The following is a 24,022-nucleotide window of genomic DNA, read 5'->3' as shown; positions in this document are numbered from 1 at the left end:
TATTTTTGGTCCTTTGGGTAAATACTTAGTAGTGCAATTGATGGGTCTTAGGGTAGTTCTATATTTAACTTTTTAAGGAATCTCCATACTTTTTCCAAGAGTGGCTGCACTAGCCTGCACTCCCACCAACAGTGTAAGAGGGTTTCTCTTTCTCTGCATCCTCGTCAACATGTGTTGTTTCCTGTGTGGTTAATTGTAGCCATTCTGAGATGCATGAGGTGGTATCTCATTGTGTTTTGTTTTGTTTTAGATTTTATTTCTTTATTTGAGAGAGAGAGAGAGAACACAAAGGGAGAAGATTAGGGAGAAGCAAACTCATTGCTGAGCAGGGAACCTGATGCAGGGCTTGATCCTAGGACCCTGAGATCATGACCTAAGCTGAAGGCAGATGCTTAACTGACTGAGCCACCCAGGTATCCTCATCATGGTTTTAATTTATATTTATTTGATGATGAGTGACATTGAGCATCTTTTCATGTGTCTGCTAGCTATCTGTATGTCTTCTTTAGAAAAATGTATTCATGTCCTCTGCCATTTCTTAAACTGGATTATTTGGTTTTAGGGTATTGAGTTTGATAAGTTCTTTATTTATTTTGAATAATAATACCTTATCAGATATGTCATTTGCAAATGTGGTCTTCAATTCTGTAGGCTGCCTCTTAGTTTTGATGATTGTTTTCTTTGCTCTGCAGAAGCTTTTTATCTTGAGGAAGTCCCAATAGTTCATTTTTGCTTTTGTTTCCCTTGCCATAGGGGACTTCTCTAGGAAAAAAAAAATGCTTTGACAGATGTCAGAGATGATACTGCCTGTGGCCTTTTCTAGGATTTTTATAATTAAATCTCTCATTTAGGACTTTCATCCATTTTGAATATATTTTTGTGTGGTGTAACAAAGTGGTCTAGTTTCATTCTTCTGTACATTGCTGTCCAGTTTTCCCAACATCATTTGTTGAATAGACTGTCTTTTTTCCATTGGATATTCTTTCCTGCTTTGTCAAAGATTCGTTGACTATATAGCTAAGGGTGCATTCCTGGGCTTTCTATTCTGTTCCACTAATCAATGTTTCTGTTTTTGTGCCGGTGCCATACTGCATGATGACTACAGCTTTGTAATATAACTTGAAGTCCAGAATTCTTATGCCTTCAGCTTTGCTTTTCTTCTTCAAGATTGCTCTGGCTATTCAGAGACTTTCGTGGTTCCATACAAATTTTAGGATTATTTATTCTAGCTTTTCAAAATGCTGGTGATTGGATTGGACAGGAATTGGATTAAATATGTGGATTGCTTTGAGTAGTATAGACATTTTAGCAATACTTATTCTTTCCATCTATAAGCATAGAATGTGTTTCCATTTCTTTGTATCATCTCCAATTCCCTTCATAAGTTTTTTGTGGTTTTCAGAGTACAGGACATTTACTTGTTTGGTTGGGTTTATTCCTAGGTATCTTATGGGTTTGGTGCAATTGTAAATGGGATTGATTCATTGATTTCTCTTTCTGCTGCTTCATTATTGGTGTATAAAATGCAACAGATTTATGCACATTGATTCTGTATCCTGCGACTTTTCGGAATCTGTTTATCATGTCCAGTAATTTTTTTGGTGAAGGCTTTTGTGTTTTATACCTAGAGCATCATGTCATCTATGAATAGTGAATGTTTAACTTCTTCCTTGCTGATTTGGATGCCTTTTAATTCTTTTTGTTGTCTGATTACTGAGGCTAGGACTTCCAGTACTACGTTTAATAAGTGCTTAGAGTGGACATCCCTGTCTTCTTCCTGACCATACAGGAAAATCTCTCAGTTTTCCTCCAACTAGGATGATATTACCTGTGCGTTTTTTGTATGCCACCTTTATGATATAGGAAGCCATCTGGCTATCTGACTTTGTTTTTTGGGAGAGTTTTGATTACTGATTCATTTTCTTTGTTATGGGTCTGTTCAGGTTTTGTATTTCTTCCTGTTTCAGCATTTGTAATTTATAGGGTTCTAGGAATTGATCCATTTCTTCCTGGTTCCCCAATTTGTTGGCATTTAATTTTTCATAATATTCTTTTATAATTGTTTGTATTTCTGTGCTGTTGGTTGTGATCTCTCCTCTCTCATTTGTGATTTTATTTATTTGGATCCTTTTTCTTTTCCTTCTGATAAGTCTGGCTAGGGATTTATCAATTTTATTAACTCTTTCAGAGAATGAGCTCCTTGTTTCACTGATCTGTTCTGTTCATAACATTTATTTCTGCTCCAATCTTTTTTTTTTCTGCTCCAATATTAATTATTTATCTTCTTCTGCTGGCTTTAGGCTTTATTTTCTTTCCTTTTATAGCTCCTTTTGGTGAAATGTTAGGTTGTATGTTTGAGAATTTTCTTGCTTCCTGAGGTAAGCTTGCATTGCTATATACTTCCCTCTTTGGACCACCTTTGCTGCAGCTCAAATGCTTCAGACCATCATATTTTCATTTTTGTTTCAATGTACTTTTTAAATTTTTTCTTTAAACTAGGTCATTCTTATTAAGATGTTCTTTACCCTGCATATATTTTTGGTCATTCTAAATTTTTTCTTGTGATTGACTTCAAGTTTCATAGAGTTCTGGCCTGGAAAAATGCATGGTATGGCTTCAGTCTTTTTGTATTTGTTAAGGGTTGATTTGTGAACCAGTATGTGATCTATTCTGGGGAATGTTCATGCGTCAAAAAGAATGTGTATTCTGCTGTTTTAGGATGAAATATTATGAATATATCTGTTAAGGTGATATGGTCCAATGTGTCATTCAAAGTCCTTTTTCCTTATTGAATTTCTGCTCAGAAGATCTGCCCATTGCTATAATTGGCGTGTTAAAATCCGCCAATTTTATTGTATTATTATTATCAATGGGTTCCTTTATGTTTGTTATCACTTGATTTATATATTTGGGTGCTCCCAAGTTGGGTGTATATTTACAATTTAGATCTTCTCATTGGATAGACCCTTTATTAGGATATAGTGCCTTTCTTCAACTCTTGTTACAGCCTTTTTTTAAAAAAAAATTTTATTTATTTATTTATGAGAGACACAGAGAGAGAGGCAGAGACACAGGCAGAGGAAGAAACAGGCTCCATGCAGGAAGCCTGACACGGGACTCGATCCGGATCTCCAGGATCACACCCTGGACTGAAGGCGGTGCTAAACCGCTGAGCTATCCAGGCTGCCCTTGTTACAGCCTTTGGATTAAAATCTAGTTTATCTGATATAAGTATTGGTACTCTGAGTTTCTTTTGATGTCCATTAACATAAATGGTTCTCCATCCCCTCACTTTCATTCTGGAGACATCTTTAGGTCTAAAATGAATCTTTTGTAGATGGTATATAGATGGGTCTTGGTTTTGATACTCTGTGTCTTTTGATTGGAGCATTTGGTCCATTTACATTCAGAGTAATTGTTGATATGAATTTAGTGTTATGGTATTACCTGTAAAGTCCGTTTTTCTGGAAATGTTCCCTGATTCTAGTATTTGTTGCTTTTTGTCTTTCTTTACAACTCAGAGTCTCCTTTAATGGTTCTTGAAGGTCTGGTTTAGTGGTCATAACTTTTTAAGTTTTTGTTTGTCTGAGAAACTCATTATCTCTGCTTCTGTTCTGAAGGACAGCCTTGATGGATGAAGTTCTTGGTTGCAGAATTTTCCCAATCAACACATTGAATATACCATGCCAGTCTTCTCACCTGCCAAGTTTCTGTGGGGAAATCTGCTCCTAACCTTATTTGGCTTCCCTTATAAGTTAGGGATTTTTTTTTTTACCCTTCCTGCTTGTAGAACATTTTCCTTATCTCTATATTATGAAAATTTTACTTTGATATGTCTTGGTATATTTTGGCCTACTTTTATTGGATTTTGATGGGAGTTCTCTTTGCCTACTGGACTTGTATCTAGAATATATAAAGAACTTTCAAAATTCAATAATATGAAAACAAGCTAACCAATTAGAAAAAGGGGATAAAACATGCTGAGACATTTAAACAAAAAGGATATAGATAAGGGGCTCAATATCACTAGCCATTAAAGAAATTCAAATTAAAATCACAATGACATCACTACACACACCTATGAGAGCAGCTAAATTTAAAAAGGACAACACAAAATGCTGGCATGTTGTGGAAAACTTGAGAGACTGATATATTGCTGGTGGGAATATAAAAATAGCTACTCTCAGACACAATTTGGCAGTTTGTTATAAACTAAACATACACATACCATGTGACCCAGAAATTGCACTTTTGGGCATTTGTCCCAGAGAAACGAAAGTTATATTACATGAACACCTGCATATAATTGTTCATAGAAGCTTTATTAATAACATGGAAAAACTGAGCACTGGGAGTTATGCTATATGTTGGAAAATTGAACTCAAATAAAAAAACTTAAAAAAATAAAAATAAAAATAAAAATAAAAACTGTGACATTACTCTTTAAAAAAAAATAATAATTCCCCCCAAAAAACTGGGAACAAGATGTCCTAAAATATATGAATGGTTACACAACTATTCAGCAAGAAAATGGAAAAATTATTGATGCATGCAACAATTTGGATGAATATTAAGAGAATTATGCTGAGTGGAATAAAAGCTAATCTCAAAAGGTCACATAATATATTCCATTTTTAGAAAATTCTTAGAATGATGGAATATACATTAGTGGTTCTCAGAAGTTAGGGATCCGAGGTGGAGATGGACAATAAGGGAATAGCAGGAGAGAACCCTGTGGTGATGGAACATGTATAGATTTGTGGTGTTGGTTATACAAATCTATATGTGCAATATAATTTCATAGAAAGACACACACACAGATATACACACCAGTAAGTACACATAAAACTGGTGAAATATGAATAAGGTCTTTGGTTACAGTACTGTAAATTTTCTGATTTTCATATTGTATTATACTTATATAAGATATTGCCTTTGGGATAAACTAGTTGAAGGAAACAGAAGGCCTTTCTATACTCTTTTTGCACTTATTGTCAATACACAATTATTTCTAAATTTAAAAAAATGAAAGAAATTCAAAGAAATTTTCCCAGCTTTAGGCAGTGAAAGTATAGCCAATGAGGTTTATCTAAGGCATGATTCTTGCTAAAAGAAAATTTCCAGTGATATATGTCCCTTTTCCCTCTCATTTCTATTTAGAATCACTGAAAAGCTTAAAATGGATGAAACTATATATTTCTTTTTTTGTGTATTTTGGCTTCATGATAAAATTTATTTGTAATGATTTTTGTATTTTAGTTGGCCCAATACATTTGTCTCTCTTATTCAAGGTAACGTATTATTCAGAAGATATATTTTCCACTTTAATCACAGTCAATAATCATTTCCAAAAACCTAAATAGTGCCACTTGGTCTGAAAAATTAATATAGTATCTAACATTGTCTCAGGAATAAAAAAAAAAAGCACTCGACTGAATAGAGGACATTTAAATTATTATAGGGTCAATACATAGCCCAATCTTCCTCTAAACTGAAATTAGTCCATTTGTATAAAAACAAATATGATATTTTTATTCTAGATGAGATATACTAGATGTACTTTAGATTCTTATGATCATAGTAAATTAAAATTATTAGCTTTTCATCTGTAGCCTGTGGACTGATAGATATAAAATACAATGGGTCAGTCGACTCCAGTCTTGGGCTAGATGATAAATTTGTTGTTCCACTGTTTCTATAGAATTTCAGATTTCATCATCAGTGCTTCTTGCACATGTAAAGTTTTCAATAAATAAATTCAATACAAAATGCAAAATATCAAAAACCTCTATTCCTATTAGTGGCTTAGTAGACCACTGACTGCCATAGGAAGAGGATCTTTGTGCCTGCTTTGTGTTTCTGCTTCCACATGCTTTAACTACAATGAATAGTCATGACTGCTTTAAGGAATTCCAGAACTGACAGTTAAAAACCATGTAACACAATGCTGTAACATGCAATTAATTTGCTCAATTTCTTTGACAAAGTCTGTGGAAAAATAAAATCAAAAGTTTCTCTTAGCTGATAAGTCAGTTTACTCAAAATACTTGAGTCAAAACTAAAATACCAATTTTAGCTAAGTAATTTTGGTCAAAGTCTAAAAGGACATCACTGCCAGGAAAATCCCAGACTATACAGAGATTTAAATGTCTGCATATGAAAATTCAAGAGAAAATGCAAATTATTGAGACATGTACTGTCACCCAATTTTACAAGGTACAGCAAGAGGTGGGCTACATGAAGCATACTCTAATGATATTTCTTCAGTTTTCTGAAATTTCCACATAATAGCAAAGTTGGCATTTTATAATTTCCAGAGCTATAAATCACTTTTAAATCATTATGATACTACTCAAAACAGATGTGAAAACATGTTTGCCACAAGTGTGTAAACTGCTTATTTGTCATATTTAATAATGTTGAGACCTCTATTTTAACTTCATTTCCTTTTAATGAATCTATTGAAGAAAATCTATTTTACCTTAATATCACATATATAAGTGGCAGAATTTGACATTGAAAAACTCATTTAAAAGAAAGCTTTCGGGATCCCTGAGTGGTGCAGTGGTTTGGCGCCTGCCTTTGGCCCAGGGTGTGATCCTGGAGACCCGGGATCGAATCCCACATCGGGCTCCCGGTGCATGGAGCCTGCTTCTCCCTCTGCCTGTGTCTCTGCCTCTCTCTCTCTCTCTCTCTCTCTGTGACTATCATAAATAAATTAAAATTTAAAAAAAAATAAAAGAAAGCTTTCCACTTAACCTGGATGCATTGTAATATGCCACTCCTATCTACTAATATCCTCATTAGAATGTGTGATCAACCTATTTGATTGAAATGAGTAAAACTGCCATTCTACATTAAAAGATTCAGAAGTGCCAGTACATACTACTGCGCATTTTATGAAAATCAGTTATTGTACATCTGTACTAGCATTCCAGCTGATTTTTCATAAGACACAATAGTGTGTACTTGAGCACTGCGGCACACAGACCAGGCCTAAATGCCATTTTGACTTATGGGGTTTGCAGTTCTGATTGAATCACATGTATCATGTACAGCTTGAGATTTTCCTAGAAAGGTTGCTTTACTACTACACTGTCCTTCAAATAGTTTTGACTTGGTGGTAAGGAGGTCTCAGGAACAAATTGTTGCTGGGCTAAGAATGAAATTTGATCTTTAACTAGAATTATATTACTTGTAAGAGTTTAGGTATTTTAAACTGACTTCTTCCATTCTGGAAAGTATTCTGAAATCGATCATTTACATCTCAGAGATCCAGAGGGTATATAGCCTTTCAGAGTTTGGATAAGAAATGACTAAACGTGTGGCAAGGAAATCAACCATGGATCAATGAAATTAAAATCATACATGATTCCAAATTCTAACTAAAATGCTCATTTATGTAATTAGGAAGCAAGTTCGGTATAGAGAAGAAAGATAAATTTCTCCATTAACTATTCAGCTTATGGAGTCTTTTTTTTTTTTTCTATATATTAGGAGTATTTTTAGTAGGGATAGAAAAATGCACCCTATACTGAAGTACAAATTGATTGCTTGATGATCTGATAAATTACATGTTAGTTTATGTTCTTTAGCTTAGAGTTACTGTTTAATTCATGAGAGACATAATGTATAGCCTATATGATATGCCAATATGTTTTCTTTTTTTCTCTTTTAGCCTTCTTAAAAAAAGATTTTAATTTATTCATGAGAGACACACACACAGAGAGGCAGAGACACAGGCAGAAGGAGAAGCAGGCTCCATGCACCGGAAGCCCGACGTGGGACTCGATCCTGGGTCTCCAGGATCACACCCTGGGCCAAAGGCAGGCGCCAAACCGCTGCGCTACCCAGAGACCCCTATCTTTTAGCCTTTTAAACAAAATTGTACTCAGTTTTCATACAAAGATAGCATGACTTTGAAATTCTTACGCTCCCTACCTTATTTAAACTGATATCCAAAGGGAAAAAATAAAACTAGATACTGTGCAGAGATGATACATGTACCTCAGTGGATCGAAAACTAGATTGGCTCATATCTATCAAAATTCTAGGTAAATAAATACTTGGTTGGAGTAACTTGCTAAGCTTTCATTTGAAATGCCCAAGTAAGCATATATTTTTAAAAATCTCTTTTTATGGTTGAGGGAAACATCTTTTCTCCATGACAGCAACCCAGTTTTTCAAATGTAATTATCAAATTCTAAGTCATTTAAACATAGTTAACAAAGTGCATATATAATAAAAAGAGTCAGATGTTTCTGATCAGGCATAATAATAGGACTTAAAGTGAACTTTCCAACCACAGGCACTGAAAAACTTCAGGTTGAAAAGTAATTTATTAACATTAAATAAACAAACTTTAGGTAAGGATTTTTTTTTACTACTAAAAGAATTTATCTAAAGCCAGTGTAAATATATTCTGATTAGGAAATGTGGATGCAATATACAGCACTGGCATGTTAATTTAGTTACTATCCAATATTTATATGCCATCAAATAAGCAATAATAATTTTACTTTTATTATCCTTTTGGAATTTTTTGATGGTTGGTCCATTATCCTGATCAACAATAAGTTCCTCTCTATTGTTGGACATTATAGCTATAAATAAAGATAAAACTCAGTAATTTTCTTGCAAAACATCCAAAAGAAAGGTAGAAAAGTATTACATAAATATCTATTTTACTCCAATAACAATTAGCATGAATTGTATACATCTCTAATTCTGAAATAGTGGAATCATTTGTGCTGGTTTGATGAATATATAATTTAAAAATCAATAAACTGCTCAACTATGTGAATTTTTAAATTGGAATTAATATATACAGCATATATAATTGCCCACATATTTTCTTTAAATCACTTTAAAAGTTTGCTCTTTTACGATACATAGCAAATTAGCTATTTATCTGCATAATTAATAATCTACTTCCCAAAATGTTACTAGAAATAATTACTGCTTAATTTCCTGAGTTTAAAATAGTTACAGATTCAACTCACTTTACAGAGTTTTTTGCAAATACATATAGCAAAATTAATTGGTTAAGTATAACTTTCTGGTAATTATTATAAATACTTCTTCACAAAAACAGTTATATTGAAAGAGGAAAAACATGCCAATTTTCATAGTTTATAATCTAATTCTTTTTTGTTATATTTTATTAGAACATTGTATTGCTTTATTAAATAAAAATATGGTCACATTACACCAAAATTTCTCAAAATTTTTTTTGTTGTTGTTGCTATAGTCTATCTCATTATCATGCTCGGACAACTGGGAATGTGCATAGACAGCCTAATTACTACCAGCGAGGTTAGAAATGTTTTATGTGGTTAATATATTTTTTTAGAATAACACATTGCTTTAGAAATATTTGATTTTACTTCTAAATGTAAGATATCATTCCCTTACAATATATCTATCACATAGTATATTTCCCTATGCTGCTTTTAGCCAACTCTCAATATTTATTTCTCTCTCTCTTTTTAGCCCCTCCCCTCATCAATACATAGATTATCCTAACAGAATAATATGTGTTTTGGTTTCTTGATTCATTAATGGTCATCTGGCTATATCTCTTTGTCTTGCTCAGACTGCCTTAAATCAGTTGCACACAGTCTTATAACAACCAGGTAATCTGTGTCCAAAAGCTATGACAAAGTAAAGCTAGAAGACCCATTACCTCTTCCAGGAATTAAATTCACTCCCTTAAGACCACTAACCTCAAGTTCTAGCTCAGTGGTTCTTAACTCTGGCTACACATTAGAATCTTATGAGACACTAAAAATTAAAAAACAAAAACAAAAAACAGTGCCTCCAGGTTTTATTCCAGACTAGGTAAATCAGAATTGGAGCATGTAACCTGGGCATCCAGATTTGTAAACGCGCCACAGGTGGTTATAATGGGAAGTCAAATTTAAGACTCACTGGGCTTACTATAAGCTGCAAACAATAAATAGTATTGGCAGACTGAGACTTGGAAGAATTTCCAGAAGTAAGAAATAATATTCATCCTTCCCCAGAACAGTTTCAGAAACTAACACCTCTGCTAATCTCTCAAATTCCTCTTTCCCACACACACACAAAAAAGAACAACAACAACAACAAAACAAAAGACAAAAAAAAAACATTTTGGAGAGGCTTCAAGCAATCACTATTATGAAGCATAAAAACTTAGAGTGCATATAAGGAACATCCCTATAGAGTAAGACTAAAAGCAGAGCAGAAATCATTTTTCCTAGAGGAGATGGATATTTAGGAAATTAGGTTCTGTAGATACAGAAAATAAAGATTTTACCATGTTGTTTGGTTCACAATTGTTATATACTAAATGAGAACTTGTTACAAGTGAATGCACTTGGTAACATCTGTATACCTGAGTAAAATCAGGCAGCAAGGAATGATAAGCAATCATGACAAAGACAGGGCAGCCCTGGTGGTGGAGCAGTTTAGCGCTGCCTGCAGCCCGGGGTGTGATCTTGGAGACCTGGGATCGAATCCCACATCAGGCTTCCTGTATGGAGCCTGCTTCTCCCTCTGCCTGTCTCTGCCCCTCTCTCCCTCTGTCTCCATGAATAAATAAAATATTTTTAAAAATCATGGTAAAGACACAGCAAAAAACAGTGCTTATCCCTCACACTTCATTAGCATTTTAAATTTCTAAAGTATTTTTCCATATATATTTCATTTGACCTCACAAAAATCCAGTGTGTTAGGCATGGCAGTAATTATTTCCATATATTAAGTAAATAAACTCATTATGGTTAAGTGACATACCCAAGATCTCATAGCTAGTCAGTGCCAGAACCATGGCTAATTCAAGTCTCCAATATGCCACATCACTGACAAAAGCATAGTATTTCTGGAATACTGTCTATGGTATAAGACTTCTGAGATAATAAAAAGCAACAAAATGTTAAATACTTGTGATCTAAATTATTGAGATTACAGCAAATTATATATTGATTCACATTTTAGTCACTCTTAAATGATCAACTGTTTAAAAGATATTTTATCTTTCATTATTCAAAGATGCAGTGAATATAGCAAATGTATTATATCACCTGAACTGTTAAATACCAATATATTGAACTATCTTAACATATACGCTTAAAAATATCCCATCATATTGTTTCCATTGAATCCAGTGATGCAGTAAATGAAGGCCCTTCCAGAGAAGAAAATTGTAACACTTTAAGTTTCATTTTGTTGTTCAGCAATAAAAAATGACCACTTCAAAAAGCCCCCCCTTTTTAAGGAGAGATCAACTCCCCCAGTTTCTTTCTTAATAATGAAGAATTTCCTGAAAGAATATATCTAATTTCTGTTTTAGATGAGACACTTACCCATCCTCTCTGAATGGTGATCCATCTGAGAGGGAGAGCTGGACACACTGCTGCTGGGGTGGGAGGAAGCCTGACTCCCAGGATGATGGTTCTCTTCCAGAGAGGCAACAGAAGGACTCTCTGGGATCCGTTCCTGACACAAAAGGAAATGTCACCTGTTCACCAAGGTTTTTTTTTTTTTATGTTGGTTGAGTCCATAACATTTGAAATGTTGACTTTTCACTTATCCCCAAAGTATGCATGTTCATAATACTGATCTTAAATGTGTATCTTTAGACAAATACATAATTTTTGTTCTTGTGAAATTAGTAGGATATTATGAGGGCTAAATAAGAGAACATGAAAGGGCTCAGTGTCATGCTGGATATATATTAGAGATTCAAGAAAGGTTAGTTTCCATTTCCTTTCCTAGAAAATTCATGAAGAATTATGAACATAGATGGGTAGTGAGGATTGGTGTTATTATAAACTTTTATATTTACATAAAGAATATACCAAAGCCTAGGGGATCCCTGGGTGGCGCAGTGGTTTGGCGCCTGCCTTTGGCCCAGGGCGTGATCCTGGAGACCCGGGATCGAGTCCCACGTCGGGCTCCCAGTGCATGGAGCCTGCTTCTCCCTCTGCCTGTGTCTCTGCCTCTCTCTCTCTCTCTGTGTGACTATCATAAATAAAAATTAAAAATTAAAAAGAAAAAAAAGAATATACCAAAGCCTAGAGGGTGATCCTACTCTCTAAGATCTCCCAAAAGTAAACACTTGAGAGCCAAGGAATAAAACTCACCGATAGTGGCATCTGGTACATATTGAGTCTTTCTGCACAAATAAAAATTATGGAGAAAATATACATGCACTCTATTAGACCTCAGGAATATATGTTGAATTCTGCCACCAAAATGGTTTGGTAGACACGGGACATAATGTTGAATTTTCCAAACTCACACTAAAACCTATCAATATCAATATTTGTATTGTTTAGATTTTTATGGTTTTAAATAATAAGTTTGAATAAAAATAAAACATTCATTTTACATACCTCTACAGTAACTGTTGTAGTTCTCAAAAATTTTGTGACTCTGGATAATGCTATAAAACTCTGAAATTATTCACTATGTTTATGCATCACAACTTGATGAGTAAATCTGACAATCATTCAACTAAATTGATCAGTAAAAGAACCAAATTGCTGTGTTTATGCATATATGCAATAAATGTGACTGGGTAATAGGCATGTTGGGACAGAGAATGTTTGTTCTATAAAATATTTAATTCATCCATAACAGGTTTCTTAAAAGTTCTAATTATCTGTAATGACATCAGCATTCTAATCATCATAATATTAAGAATTAGTTTGTCAAAAATGTGCTTGTGCATTTTCATATTGATTTTGCATGAGACCTAAAATTTATAAATTCCTTAAAGAAAACTATTGTTTGTTTGAATACAAAAGTAATAGCATGAGAGTTAAAGCTTATTATTTCATTAATAGAAGTCAACATTTTGTAATGTCTATCATTGTGGCAGGCAGAATAGGGGCCCCAAAAATGTTAACTCCACATCCTAATGACTGAGACCTCTGAATATGTTACATCACTTGTGTATATGTTACATCACATAGTAAATGGATTTTTCATATGTGATTGAGAACCTTGAGATAGATAAATTATACTTAGAGGCAGAAAGGAAAGGTCAGAGGGAAATATTATGGAACCATGAGCCAAGAAATGTGGGTGGCTTCTAGAAGCTGAAAAATGCAAGGAAATGGATTCATCCCTGGAAGCTACAGAAAGAAATGCAGCCCTTCCAACACTTTTAGATTTCAGCTCAGTGATACCCATGTTAGACATCCAACCTACAGAACCATAAGAAAATAAATGTGCATTGTTTTAAGCCACTAAATTTATCATATTTTGCTATAGCAGCAAGAAAACACTAATACAGTCTTCAATGAAGTAGTTCTATTTTTAATGGTGTTTTATATTACTGTTTAGCATATAATTAACATCTGATAATTTTAATAAAATGAATAGTAGACTTTGTGTATATTAGTTGCAGTATTATTCCTAATTAAATAGTGATAATTATAATAAACTTATGTTGCACTTTAAATGCTCTATAACTGGTTTCATACCTCAAAAACAATGCTTCAATGTTTTTAATATACATTTCATTTATATTTACCCTAAAGATAAATATCTAGTTGTAAAGCTACATTTATAGTACAAAATGGACATATAAGCAAAGCAGAAGAGTTTTTATTTTCTAAACAATTACCCTTGTATTCTGGAGTGATGGGACAAGGATAGACAGCAAAGTATATACAGCTCTTGTACTGATTCTTTTACTTTCTGAGAAGACTAGTAGTTTATTAGTTGTGAAATTAAACCAAAATTGTCATGACTGAAAATATATTCTTTAAATAGCATATGTACACAGACAACACCTATGTAAGGAATTTTTGATATAAGATCAAAATTAGTTTTTGGTTTTCACTGTTGCATAGACTCAATGATTCTATGCCAAAATATGTACATAAATTGTAAAACATTCAGTATTTGTCTTTGAATTGTAACATTGAAAATGTGTTGAAAAAATATGTAATTCAATGTCCTACTTTTAAGTTTGATGGACATCTGAATGAATGGACAGGGACAAAGTACAGCAGTTAGTAGGCTAAATTAGAACTGAAAAAAATCACGCTATGGTGGCAAACAAAAATCATACACATAGAAATATATGCTGCCATAATAAAAATGGAAAATTTTTAAATGATTCATAAAATCGATGATTTGGAAAAACAAGAGAATCCAACTAACAGTGATCATTGCTCTTGTTCACTCCACCTAATAAAAAATGAAAGCTCATTTTGAATTTAAAAAAAATTGAAAGAACATCTACACAAATAGAAAATGCTACGAAAATGAGAAAAAAATACCATACTACAAAGGAAGATTCCCTCAAATGATTAATATTAGCAAATGATCAAATAATATAAACTCAACCTACTCTTCAACTCTTTCTTTGACATTTTCAACATCATATTAGGTGAAAAAATAACTTTGAAACATGATTTAGGGTGACAGTAATATTCTCATAAAGTAATATTTCTCATAATATTCTCATAAAGTAATATTTCTCTTTTAAGATATTACACTTTCCAAATTCAGTCAAGGTTCAGTTCATTGTTATTGTTTTCCTAAGGCATCACAGAGGTCTGACTTTTTCACCATGTAAACTGTATTAGATAACTTCAGTGCCTTATATTGATTAAGAGTTAGGTGGGTTTAAAAATATATATGTCTGTGTGGAACTGGGAATATTTAATTTCTCTTAAAGTAATAGTTCTATGAACAATTTATTTGCAATAAACAGATCAATTTTTCATCCTTGTAATCAGTATGCATCTATTTAGCTATTTAATTGCAATGTGCTTTGGTTCATTATGTGGCTACTCTTGTGTCTCAGCCTAGTTAAAATTTCACAGCAAGTTAATCTATTTTATTACAAATGAGAACACAAGTGATAATGTCCTCATCATTTGCCAAATACAGGGTTAACGGTAATTGCAACAAATCAATAAGGGCATTTAAAAAGGAAAATTGCATCTCTAAAACTCCAATCACTTATAGTCATTGGTGAGTTCATTTTATTTGGTATTTATGACTTTTACAACCCTGTTACACTTCATGTATTTCATTTGGGCCCCATTGACAACAGCTGTAGCTATTCTGAAACACTACAGTTCTTCTCTAGATTCAAAGTAGCCAAGGGGAGACATTTCCAAGATTGATAAATACTTAATCAAATGCCCATTTCCCCCTGCAATTAGTAAAATTATCTGTGATAACTCAAATTCTAACATGTATGTTTATAGTTCAGGGCTTATGCCGAATAAGAAAGAAACGTTACAGAAAATGTTATTATTTAGTACATACTATGCCCTCTTTTATCATACTTTTCCCCTTTCGGGGGCATATATCAAAAGTAGTCAAAGGAGACCTTCATCATATTAAATCATTTGAAAGTACATTTGAACCTTGATAAAGAATAGGGTCAATGCTTAGAAAATTCATTTTTATACAAGGTTTAACACAATCAATTTGGTTTAGGATTTAGTTTTTTGGCACTTAAGTATCAACTCTGCCTGCCTATTTTCATGTATATCCTTTATTTCATCTCAATGTATTCCTTTACATCCTTGGAAATATGGTAGTAAACATGGAATGTATGAAGTACTAATAAATGCATATTAAACATATGTTTATATGTATATGTACATGTGTATAGTTCCCTTTTACTAACAACTGTATCACTCCTTTTACTAACAACTGTATCACTAATGTTAAATTGTTACCACTGACATTATATTGTTATCAAATATTCAGTGTGATTATTATATAATCTTTTATAATTTTTATTTAATTGGAATTCAACTCTCTATAATTATGCTTCCAAATAGTAATCTGTTAATGAGTTCCTAAAGGATTTAATGGCTTCACTACTGAGGAGTGGCTTTTGGAAGTTTCTCTGAGTGCTAGATATTTTTTATTCATGCATTTGTCTTGATATTTCATATTTAATTGATGTGCTGCTTCTCTATTGTCACCAGAGTTTTGCAGAAACAGAACAGATTAAACTTGACAGACTTTAATAATAAAATCAGGGACAGGGAAATGAAAAGTTTATTCATTATTGCTGTTAACTTACCTTATTATTAATCCTGAGGAAGAATCTGATGCCCAAATTTGGTGTCTCTGAACAACATTGGAAACATGACAACTTACGGATCTTTACAAATTGATTTAAGATTTACTCTCTGGGGGCACTTGGGTGGCCAGTTAAGCAGCCAACACTTGGTTTTAGCTCAGGTCATGATCTCGAGGTCCTGGAATCAAGCCCTACATTAAGCTCTGTGCTCAAAGGGGAATCTGTGGATTCTCTCTCCCTCTCCCTCTGCCCCGCCCCCTGCTCATGCTCTATCTCTCTAAAATAAACAAGTCTTTATTATAAAAAAAGTCTGCATTCCATGATTAACAATTATGAATGTTAACATAGGTGACTATGGCAGGATTTTCATGAATGTAGATAATATAGGCACATTGAGGTTGCAGCTGGAACACAAAACCATGAAACAGTGCAAAATCATAGGCACAGTCTACATGTGATATAAGTTATATTAAGGCAAAGGATCCTTTCGCACCTTCAATATGATCAACTTGTTCTGGAAGAGGGTGACATTTTAAGGAATCAGTCATAATATCTACTCATGGCTTACAAATGCCCTTGAATGGGAAAATATATTAGTTCAGTGGGAAAATGCAGAGTTTCCAAATTGTGTTTTGGGCTTGGACCACCACCACCCACCCAAACACACAGACACACAGACACGCAGACACATGCACACACACACACACACACACCCTTCAGTTCTCATTCAATATATCTTCACCTCATGTTCTAAAAGCTAGTAATTGCTTTGTCTTCTCATAGAGCATTGTTTTTCTTTTTCAAGTTCTATTTAAATTCCGGTTAGTTAACATAAAGTATAATATTAGTTTCAGGTGTATAATTCAAAATAAAGCCTCAACCAGTGATTTTTTTCAGTGAATTTGAATTATCATAAAGAATCCTCTCTGTGTTAATTTTAATACCAGATGTTGATATGTTAATGCCATTGCCCTGTGACCATTTCCTATCAATTCATTAATTGCCAGCTGCTTGGCCAAACAAAAAACAGAGCTAGTCAGATGGTACTGGTAAACAGCCAAATAACTGCGTCCTATGTAAATTTCTCAAATTTCTTGTCAAAGAAAACTATGCCACACGGATATTACAAAGTATCCCATGATGTATGGAATTGTTGAATTACTATATTGTACACCTGAAACTAATATAACACTTTATGTTAACTAGCTGCAATTAAAATAAAAATTTAAAAACAGTTTCCCACAAATAAAAAAATAAGGTACTTAAATGTCAAAAAGGAAATAGGTTTTTATACCAGTCAGGTATATTTTACCTATTTTGCTCTCAGGATCTTGCCACACTTAGTGATATAACTGAATGATGAATAGCCTTGCAAGCCTACTGATCATAATGCAGATTCCAATTCCTGTTATAGCTACATGAGTTATGAAATACAAATGCTACTAGTGGAGCCAATGGTAAAGGGATCTGCAGCAGAACTAAAGAATTGTGCTTGGAGTAACAATATTTCCAACTAATTTTTGTAAAAACAAAAACCAAAAAAAGAAAAAAAATTGCAACTTGTAATGTCTTTTCTAGTTTTGAAATTAAATTATGCATCACTATCATTTATTTTAGAAATTCTTCCCAAAGTTTAATATCCAATTAATCATTTTTAATTCATGCAACAAATATTTATTAAGAATCTAATGTACCAATTGGGGATGGAAAGAAGGTCCATGGATATTTTCACGTGAGAAGTATATGTTCATAGTTCAAACTAAAGACTAAACAATTTCCCATAAACATTTAAATATGGCTTAAAATAAAATACAAATCAGATCAATTTGGGTATTAGAATGGACACTCCTTTCCAGTCCCCACCAGATTCCTAACTCTTTTTTCCTGTGTGGAGATCAAAGCAGCCATGACAGGTAAACAAATAAACGCTTTGCAGAGAGAGAGTCCAATACATGTATATGTATCTAATGGTGAGGGAACCCTTAGTTCTGGTACTGATAAGGGTTACACAGAGGAATGTATATAAGGGAAGTGACTTTTTTCTCAGGCTAGATCTTGGCCATGATATTGGTTTCTACTTATTGATACGGATCCTTGAATATAAAACATAATAAAATAAAATAATATTTTCTAATATACACTGGCTATTTACTAAATGCCAAACAGTGTTCTAAGTGTGTTGACAAGCCTGTCTCATTTAGTTTCATGTTAACACTACGAGGTAGGTATAATTACTCTAACCATTTCACAGGAAGATGAGGCAAACTGAGATATAGGTATATTAATTTGCTTAAGGTCTCATAAAAAGGAATGGTGAAACCAAAAATCAAATACAGGCAGGCATTCTGACTTCAGAGTCCATACTCTTACCCATTAGGACGTACTGCCTCCAATGAAATCTGCTTCTTAATTGATCTAACTTCACTAATAAACTATGATGGTTCTAGCCAGAAACAGTATATAATTCTATAAATTATTCTGAAGGTGGAGCTTACATATGTTTCATTTTAGTGTTTTTGACAAAGCAATGTGACATACTCATTTGCACAAATCAAATCTTGCAAAATCAGTGAGTTCTGTGTTCTTGCCCTCTTTTCTAACAAAAAAAATGATGAAATAATAATAATACAGTAAGCCAGTATTCAGCAATAACTGTCCTTTTTAGCCAACTGCAAGGCTAATTGCAATATACTTTTTTTTTAATCTGTATTATCATTTTACTCAAAGATCACCAGTGATTCACAACCTTTTGCCCACCCTACTTAATGCTCTAAAACAGTGCTATCCAATAAAATGTTCTGCAGTGATGCAATGTTCTGCACTTGCATTGTCTAATATGTGTCACAAGTGATGTGTGACTTTTGAGCACTTGGAATGTGACTACTTGCAACAGAGCAACTGAAGTTTTCATTTTCTTTAATTCATTTAAATTGAAATAGCCATATATGTCTAGTGGCTGCTCTATTGAACAGTGTTGTTACACGGATATGTCTATGTATCTAAAACTCATTGCTGGACTCCCTGGGTGTGTCAGTCAGTTAAGCATCTCCCCTCAGTTCAGGTCATAATCCTGGGGTCCTGGGATCAAGCCTCACAGGCTCCCTACTCAACAGGAGTCTGCTTCTCCCTCTTCCTCTGCCCTTCCCCTCCATCATGATTGCTTTCTCTCCTAACTAAATAAAATATTTTTAAAAAAACATTGTTATTTATAATGGTTACATGGTTTACATCCATGGAGATAGGGAATTTTATTAAACTATAAGCAAATTTATATATATATTTATATATATAAATTTTATATATGTATATATAAATTTTAGAAGTACAAGTTTCTAAAAGTCACCTCACTTCTCAGATCCCTAAAAAGCTATGTTTTTTCTCTCCTACCTGTGAAAAGAAAATTTTTAAAATATGACAGTGTGGTGAATAAACAGCCATGTCTATTCTTTGTGTTAGTTTTCACTATTTGAGGGCATTTGCAGGAATCCACATCTCTAATTACCAAATGTTTCTCACACTGAGGTAGAAACATTTACACACTGGTAGAAGAAAAATGCTCAAAGGCAAACATGTTCTTTTCAATTTGACATCATTCTTTATTAAGATGGTATAATTTCAATGGTGAAACTTAGTCATTAATTTTCATAGAGGTTTCTCAAACTTTTAGTTAACATGTTATGTTACTCTGAAGAAATAGAAATTAGTAGGCAAAGTGGTTTCAAAAGTTTTGGTTTTGTTTAATGGATATGAAGGGAGATTGGCATGAAGAGTTTGATTTGATAAACATTTCATATTTCATATAATGCTTTAAAAGGAAAGTCTTATCTTGAAGTGAAGCCTGTTCAAACTAGGGCCAATTATTAAATATCCACAGCAATTTTGTGAGTCAGGTATTAAAATGATGGTAACTTAAAATCACTCCTGATGGAAATATTTACAACACAGAAATTGGAAAGTGTTATAAGTCAGAGCTTTTCATTTTTATTTATTTATTTTTAGATCTGGTTTACAGGCATACTATTGGATGCTGGTTCAAATAAAAAACATAGAATGTTTAAGTCCTTTATAGGAATCTGGGGTTTTTATTTCATTTTAATATTCAACATTATCTGACTAGACAAATATTAAGTATATGAATAAGTACACTAAATGCTGTAGTCATTTGAGTTTATGAGCATTCAAAGGAATACAAATAGAGTGTCATATGATAAAAATACATGTTAGGTAAATATGCACTCAATTATAGTTGTCTGCATCCCATGTAGTTCCCTTTAAAGAACCTGAAAAATTGGAAGCCAACATTAGTGCAGTAATAAAACATCTATTAAAATATTAAACAAAGTCTGTAGGAAAATTCAAATCTTTATATTAGTTTCCATTCTTGCTATGATTAGGAACCCAGGTCTTACAAAGTATAAAACAAAATCTGCAAAACCATGTTTTCAAGTACATGAGTTCATTTGTCTATTTAAATTCCAATAAAAAATTATAAAACTATTAAGTCTGTTTATTGTTTGTCTCTCCTCATTAGATCATAAACCTTAAAACCTCTTGATACATAATCAGGACTCAATTGTCGGAAAACAAAAAATATGGATGGACCCAAAAACTTTTAAAACTAGGTATCAGTGGCTTATTCTGATTCAATTAGTTAACAAATGGGCTTGCTAACAAATGCCAATTGGGCTGAACTGAATTAAAATGAGGAGTTAACATGATTTATACATTAACCTAAAGAGTTTTTTGATGTAGACTCAATCAGAAGAAATGTATAAACACAGAAATAAATGTAAAGAAAGAGATCGAATTTGCAGGAAGGAAAATTGAAGTGCAGAAATATTAAAATAGTTGCTTCCAGAGCTTTAATTAAAATGTTAAGTGCTGGTAATTAAATATGGTTTGTAGATCAGTCATTCACTAACTTGATAACCTCTATTTATCATATAGTACTAATACTCAAATCATGTGATGTAAGACCAGCTTCCAAAGGAGATAGAGATCACAGTCTCATGATCATCAGTGGTAAGCCACAGGTATCAGCTTAACATAAACTATGCTAAAGAAGAGTAGCTGCATTTAGGATACAAAACTTTCTTTTAATATCATAGCATTTTTTTTAAATTCCAGGAACATTTTTAAATAACATGAGGAAAAGGTAAGTTTTACTTGAATGCAAATAAAAAGATATGTAAACAATAAGAATAATTTGAACATATGAATACATTGGTAGGTCTTTTGGTGAACTTTCATAAATTTTAATAAACTAAACACATATTTTGGACTTTTTGTATAATGCCCCTAATCTCTTTTTGTGTATATTGTTTCTGATATAAATTTATTTTTCTGCAACTGAGTTTTAAAATGCTGATAATAGGGGCAGCTGAGTGTCTCATATGGTTAAGCATCTGCCTTCAGCTCAGGTCATGATCTTTGAGGCAGGAGATGAAGCCTCCTCACATCAGGCTGCCAGCTCAGCAGGGAATCTATTTCTCCCTCCTTCTCTGCCTCTCTCTCCTGCTCTTGCTCTCTCTCTGTCTCTCTTTCAAATGAATGAATAAAATCTTTATTAAAAATGCTGGAAATGGGCAGCCCGGGTGGCTCAGCGGTTTAGCGCCGCTTTCAGCCCAGGGTGTGATCCTGGAGATCCGGGATCGAGTCCCACGTCGGGCTCCCTGCATGGAGCCTGCTTCTCCCCCTGCCTGTGTCTCTATCTCTGTCTCTCTCTCTCTCTGTCTCTCAGGAATAAATAAATAAATAAAATCTTAAAAATATAAAATAAAATAAAAATGCTGGAAATAAGGATATAATAGAAATACCAGGAGATCATTAACTGTAGAGTTGCTAGCACAGGTGGCACTCTAATCACATTAAATTGTATATTCTGTGGACTGATTATTTCTCCCAAATTCATATGTTGAAACTTTAACCATAATGTGATGGTATTTGTGTGGAGGCCGAGAAAATTAAGGCCATTCCACCTCAAGTTCAGCGTTAGCACAAGTACAGCCATCTCAGGCCCCTGTGAATAAGAGCGAACTTTACCCTACTTCAGTTACAGGAAAAACCGCAGAACGCCCTTGAAAGCCCCGTATCAGAATGAGAACAGAGCTTAAGAAATTCCTCCACCCCTTCTGGAAATCCCCTAGACCAGCCCATAAAAACCCAGCTGAAACCCACCTCGGGGTCCAAGTCCCTACTCCTTTGTGTCAGGTATACTTGGACCCAAGCTCGAGCTTGCTAATAAACCCTCATGCGCTTGCATCCGTGTTGGCTCCTTGGTGGTTTCTCGGATTCGCAATCTTGGGCACAACAATTTGGACATGGAATTTTGGGGGGTTAATGAAGTCATGGCGAGGCATAGCCTTCATGATGGGATTAATACCCTTATAAGAAGAGATATAAGAAATTTTGCTTCCTGTCTGTCTTTGCCATGTGAGAACTACAGTGAGAAAGTGGTAATATGCAAATGAGAAAAAGAGCTCTCACCAGGAATCATAAGGCACTTTGATCTTGGACTTTCCAGTCTCTAGAACTATGAGAAATAAGTTTATCATATTTAAACCATCTGGTCTATGGTATTTTGTTATAGCAAACTACTAAGCTAAGACAATATAATACACAGCAAAGAGGGTTAATCAGGTTGTTATGACTTTTCCAAATTCACAGTGCATTTGTCAGAGAGAAATCAAATTTCATAATTATGAAATTCCTTTCAAAATGTTAAATTTTCTGATGGTATTCTGGGAGGTCAATTGACTCTAGATGGTCAACATCATATAAAAGGTACAGTGACCTCATTTCAAACATTGCAAAACAATGAACAATACTAGCTAAAATTTCCATTTTTTTAATGCCAAAATGCTGGGACAAAAAAAAAAAACTGTAAATAGAAGAAGAAGATGGTGGTGGAGTAGGAGGACCCTAGGCTCCTTTAATTCCATGAACACAAGTAGATAATTATCAAATCATCCTAAATACCCCAGAAATAGACATGAATACTGACAGAACAAATTCCACAACTAAAGTCATAGAAGAGGCTACATCAAAGGAAGCAGAGTACAGAGATGTGGTTTAGAGAAGAAATGGATCCTGGGTGCTACAGAAAGTAGGGAGCTATGATTGCAGAGAAGTGACCATCAGAGAAGACCACACAGGGGAACACACAATGAGAACATTTCCCCATAGCCATCGATCTAGAAAATGAACTGAGATGAATTCAGTGAGTTCTTGCAACCATCAGGGCTTAAAACCTAGAGTTTTAAAGATCAGCAGTCTTGGCTAGGATAGAGCCTTGCGGGCACTGCCCTTCTCCTTGAGAGGAGGCAGGCAAATAACCCAGGGGCAGATATCATGGAAACAGTGATATGAAGAATGACTGGGAATAGAGTGGGGATATTATTTGCTCTTATTGGAGCATTTCCCTGAGTGTCAGCATTCACAGAGAAGCTTCTTCTAGAACAGTGGAGCTGGCTGGTGCCATCTGTCTCACTGGCACCTCAGCGTAAACACAAAGCTACCTGCAGGAAGCAGCCCAGAACCAACAATAAGTTGCTAATTTGCTTCACCAAGCTCTAACCCCCTGCTCTGTAGCAGGTCTTCCTGTCTCAGTTAAGCTTGCCTCAGTCTCACCACAGAGTGCCCCTTCCAAAGAAAATGAGCAAAAACACCCACCCACACCACGTCTCCTGACCAGAGAGTTCCACAGGGCCTCAGTTCTGGTGGAAGTTATGTCAGATCTCATTTAACAAAAAGACCAGGGCTCACCTGCATAAAACTTGGTACATTCAGGCCAGGGGCCAAACACTGTCCACAGCAGGCAAGTAAATACTAAACAGACAATTGGCCTGAAGGAAAGAGCAGCCAAAACACAATAGCAGAACACACACAGCACACACTGGAGACACTCCCTGAAGCACCAGGCAATGGGCATTACATGACTTCTTCATAAGGCCATTACTTTCAGGAGCAGGA

At 34.1% G+C, this 24,022-nt stretch overlaps 1 protein-coding gene across 1 annotated transcript in view; it reads right to left on the bottom strand.

Annotated features, from left to right (window-relative positions):
• Positions 1–24,022, bottom strand: part of DACH2 (dachshund family transcription factor 2) — a 688,250-nt gene that overhangs the window by 95,225 nt on the left and 569,003 nt on the right. The window contains exons 7-8 of the mRNA XM_041740435.1: positions 11,349–11,481; positions 8,520–8,603 (exon numbers count right to left, since the gene is read on the bottom strand). Of these exons, the coding sequence (XP_041596369.1) occupies positions 8,520–8,603; positions 11,349–11,481 (217 nt within the window). The remainder of the gene's footprint in view (positions 1–8,519; positions 8,604–11,348; positions 11,482–24,022) is intronic.

Source organism: Vulpes lagopus, chromosome X (assembly GCF_018345385.1).
Source record: "Vulpes lagopus strain Blue_001 chromosome X, ASM1834538v1, whole genome shotgun sequence".
In the NCBI taxonomy this organism is placed as follows: domain Eukaryota; kingdom Metazoa; phylum Chordata; class Mammalia; order Carnivora; family Canidae; genus Vulpes; species Vulpes lagopus.
The sequence above is the reverse complement of the archived record's forward strand: the minus strand, read 5'-3'. Positions and strand labels throughout refer to the sequence as shown.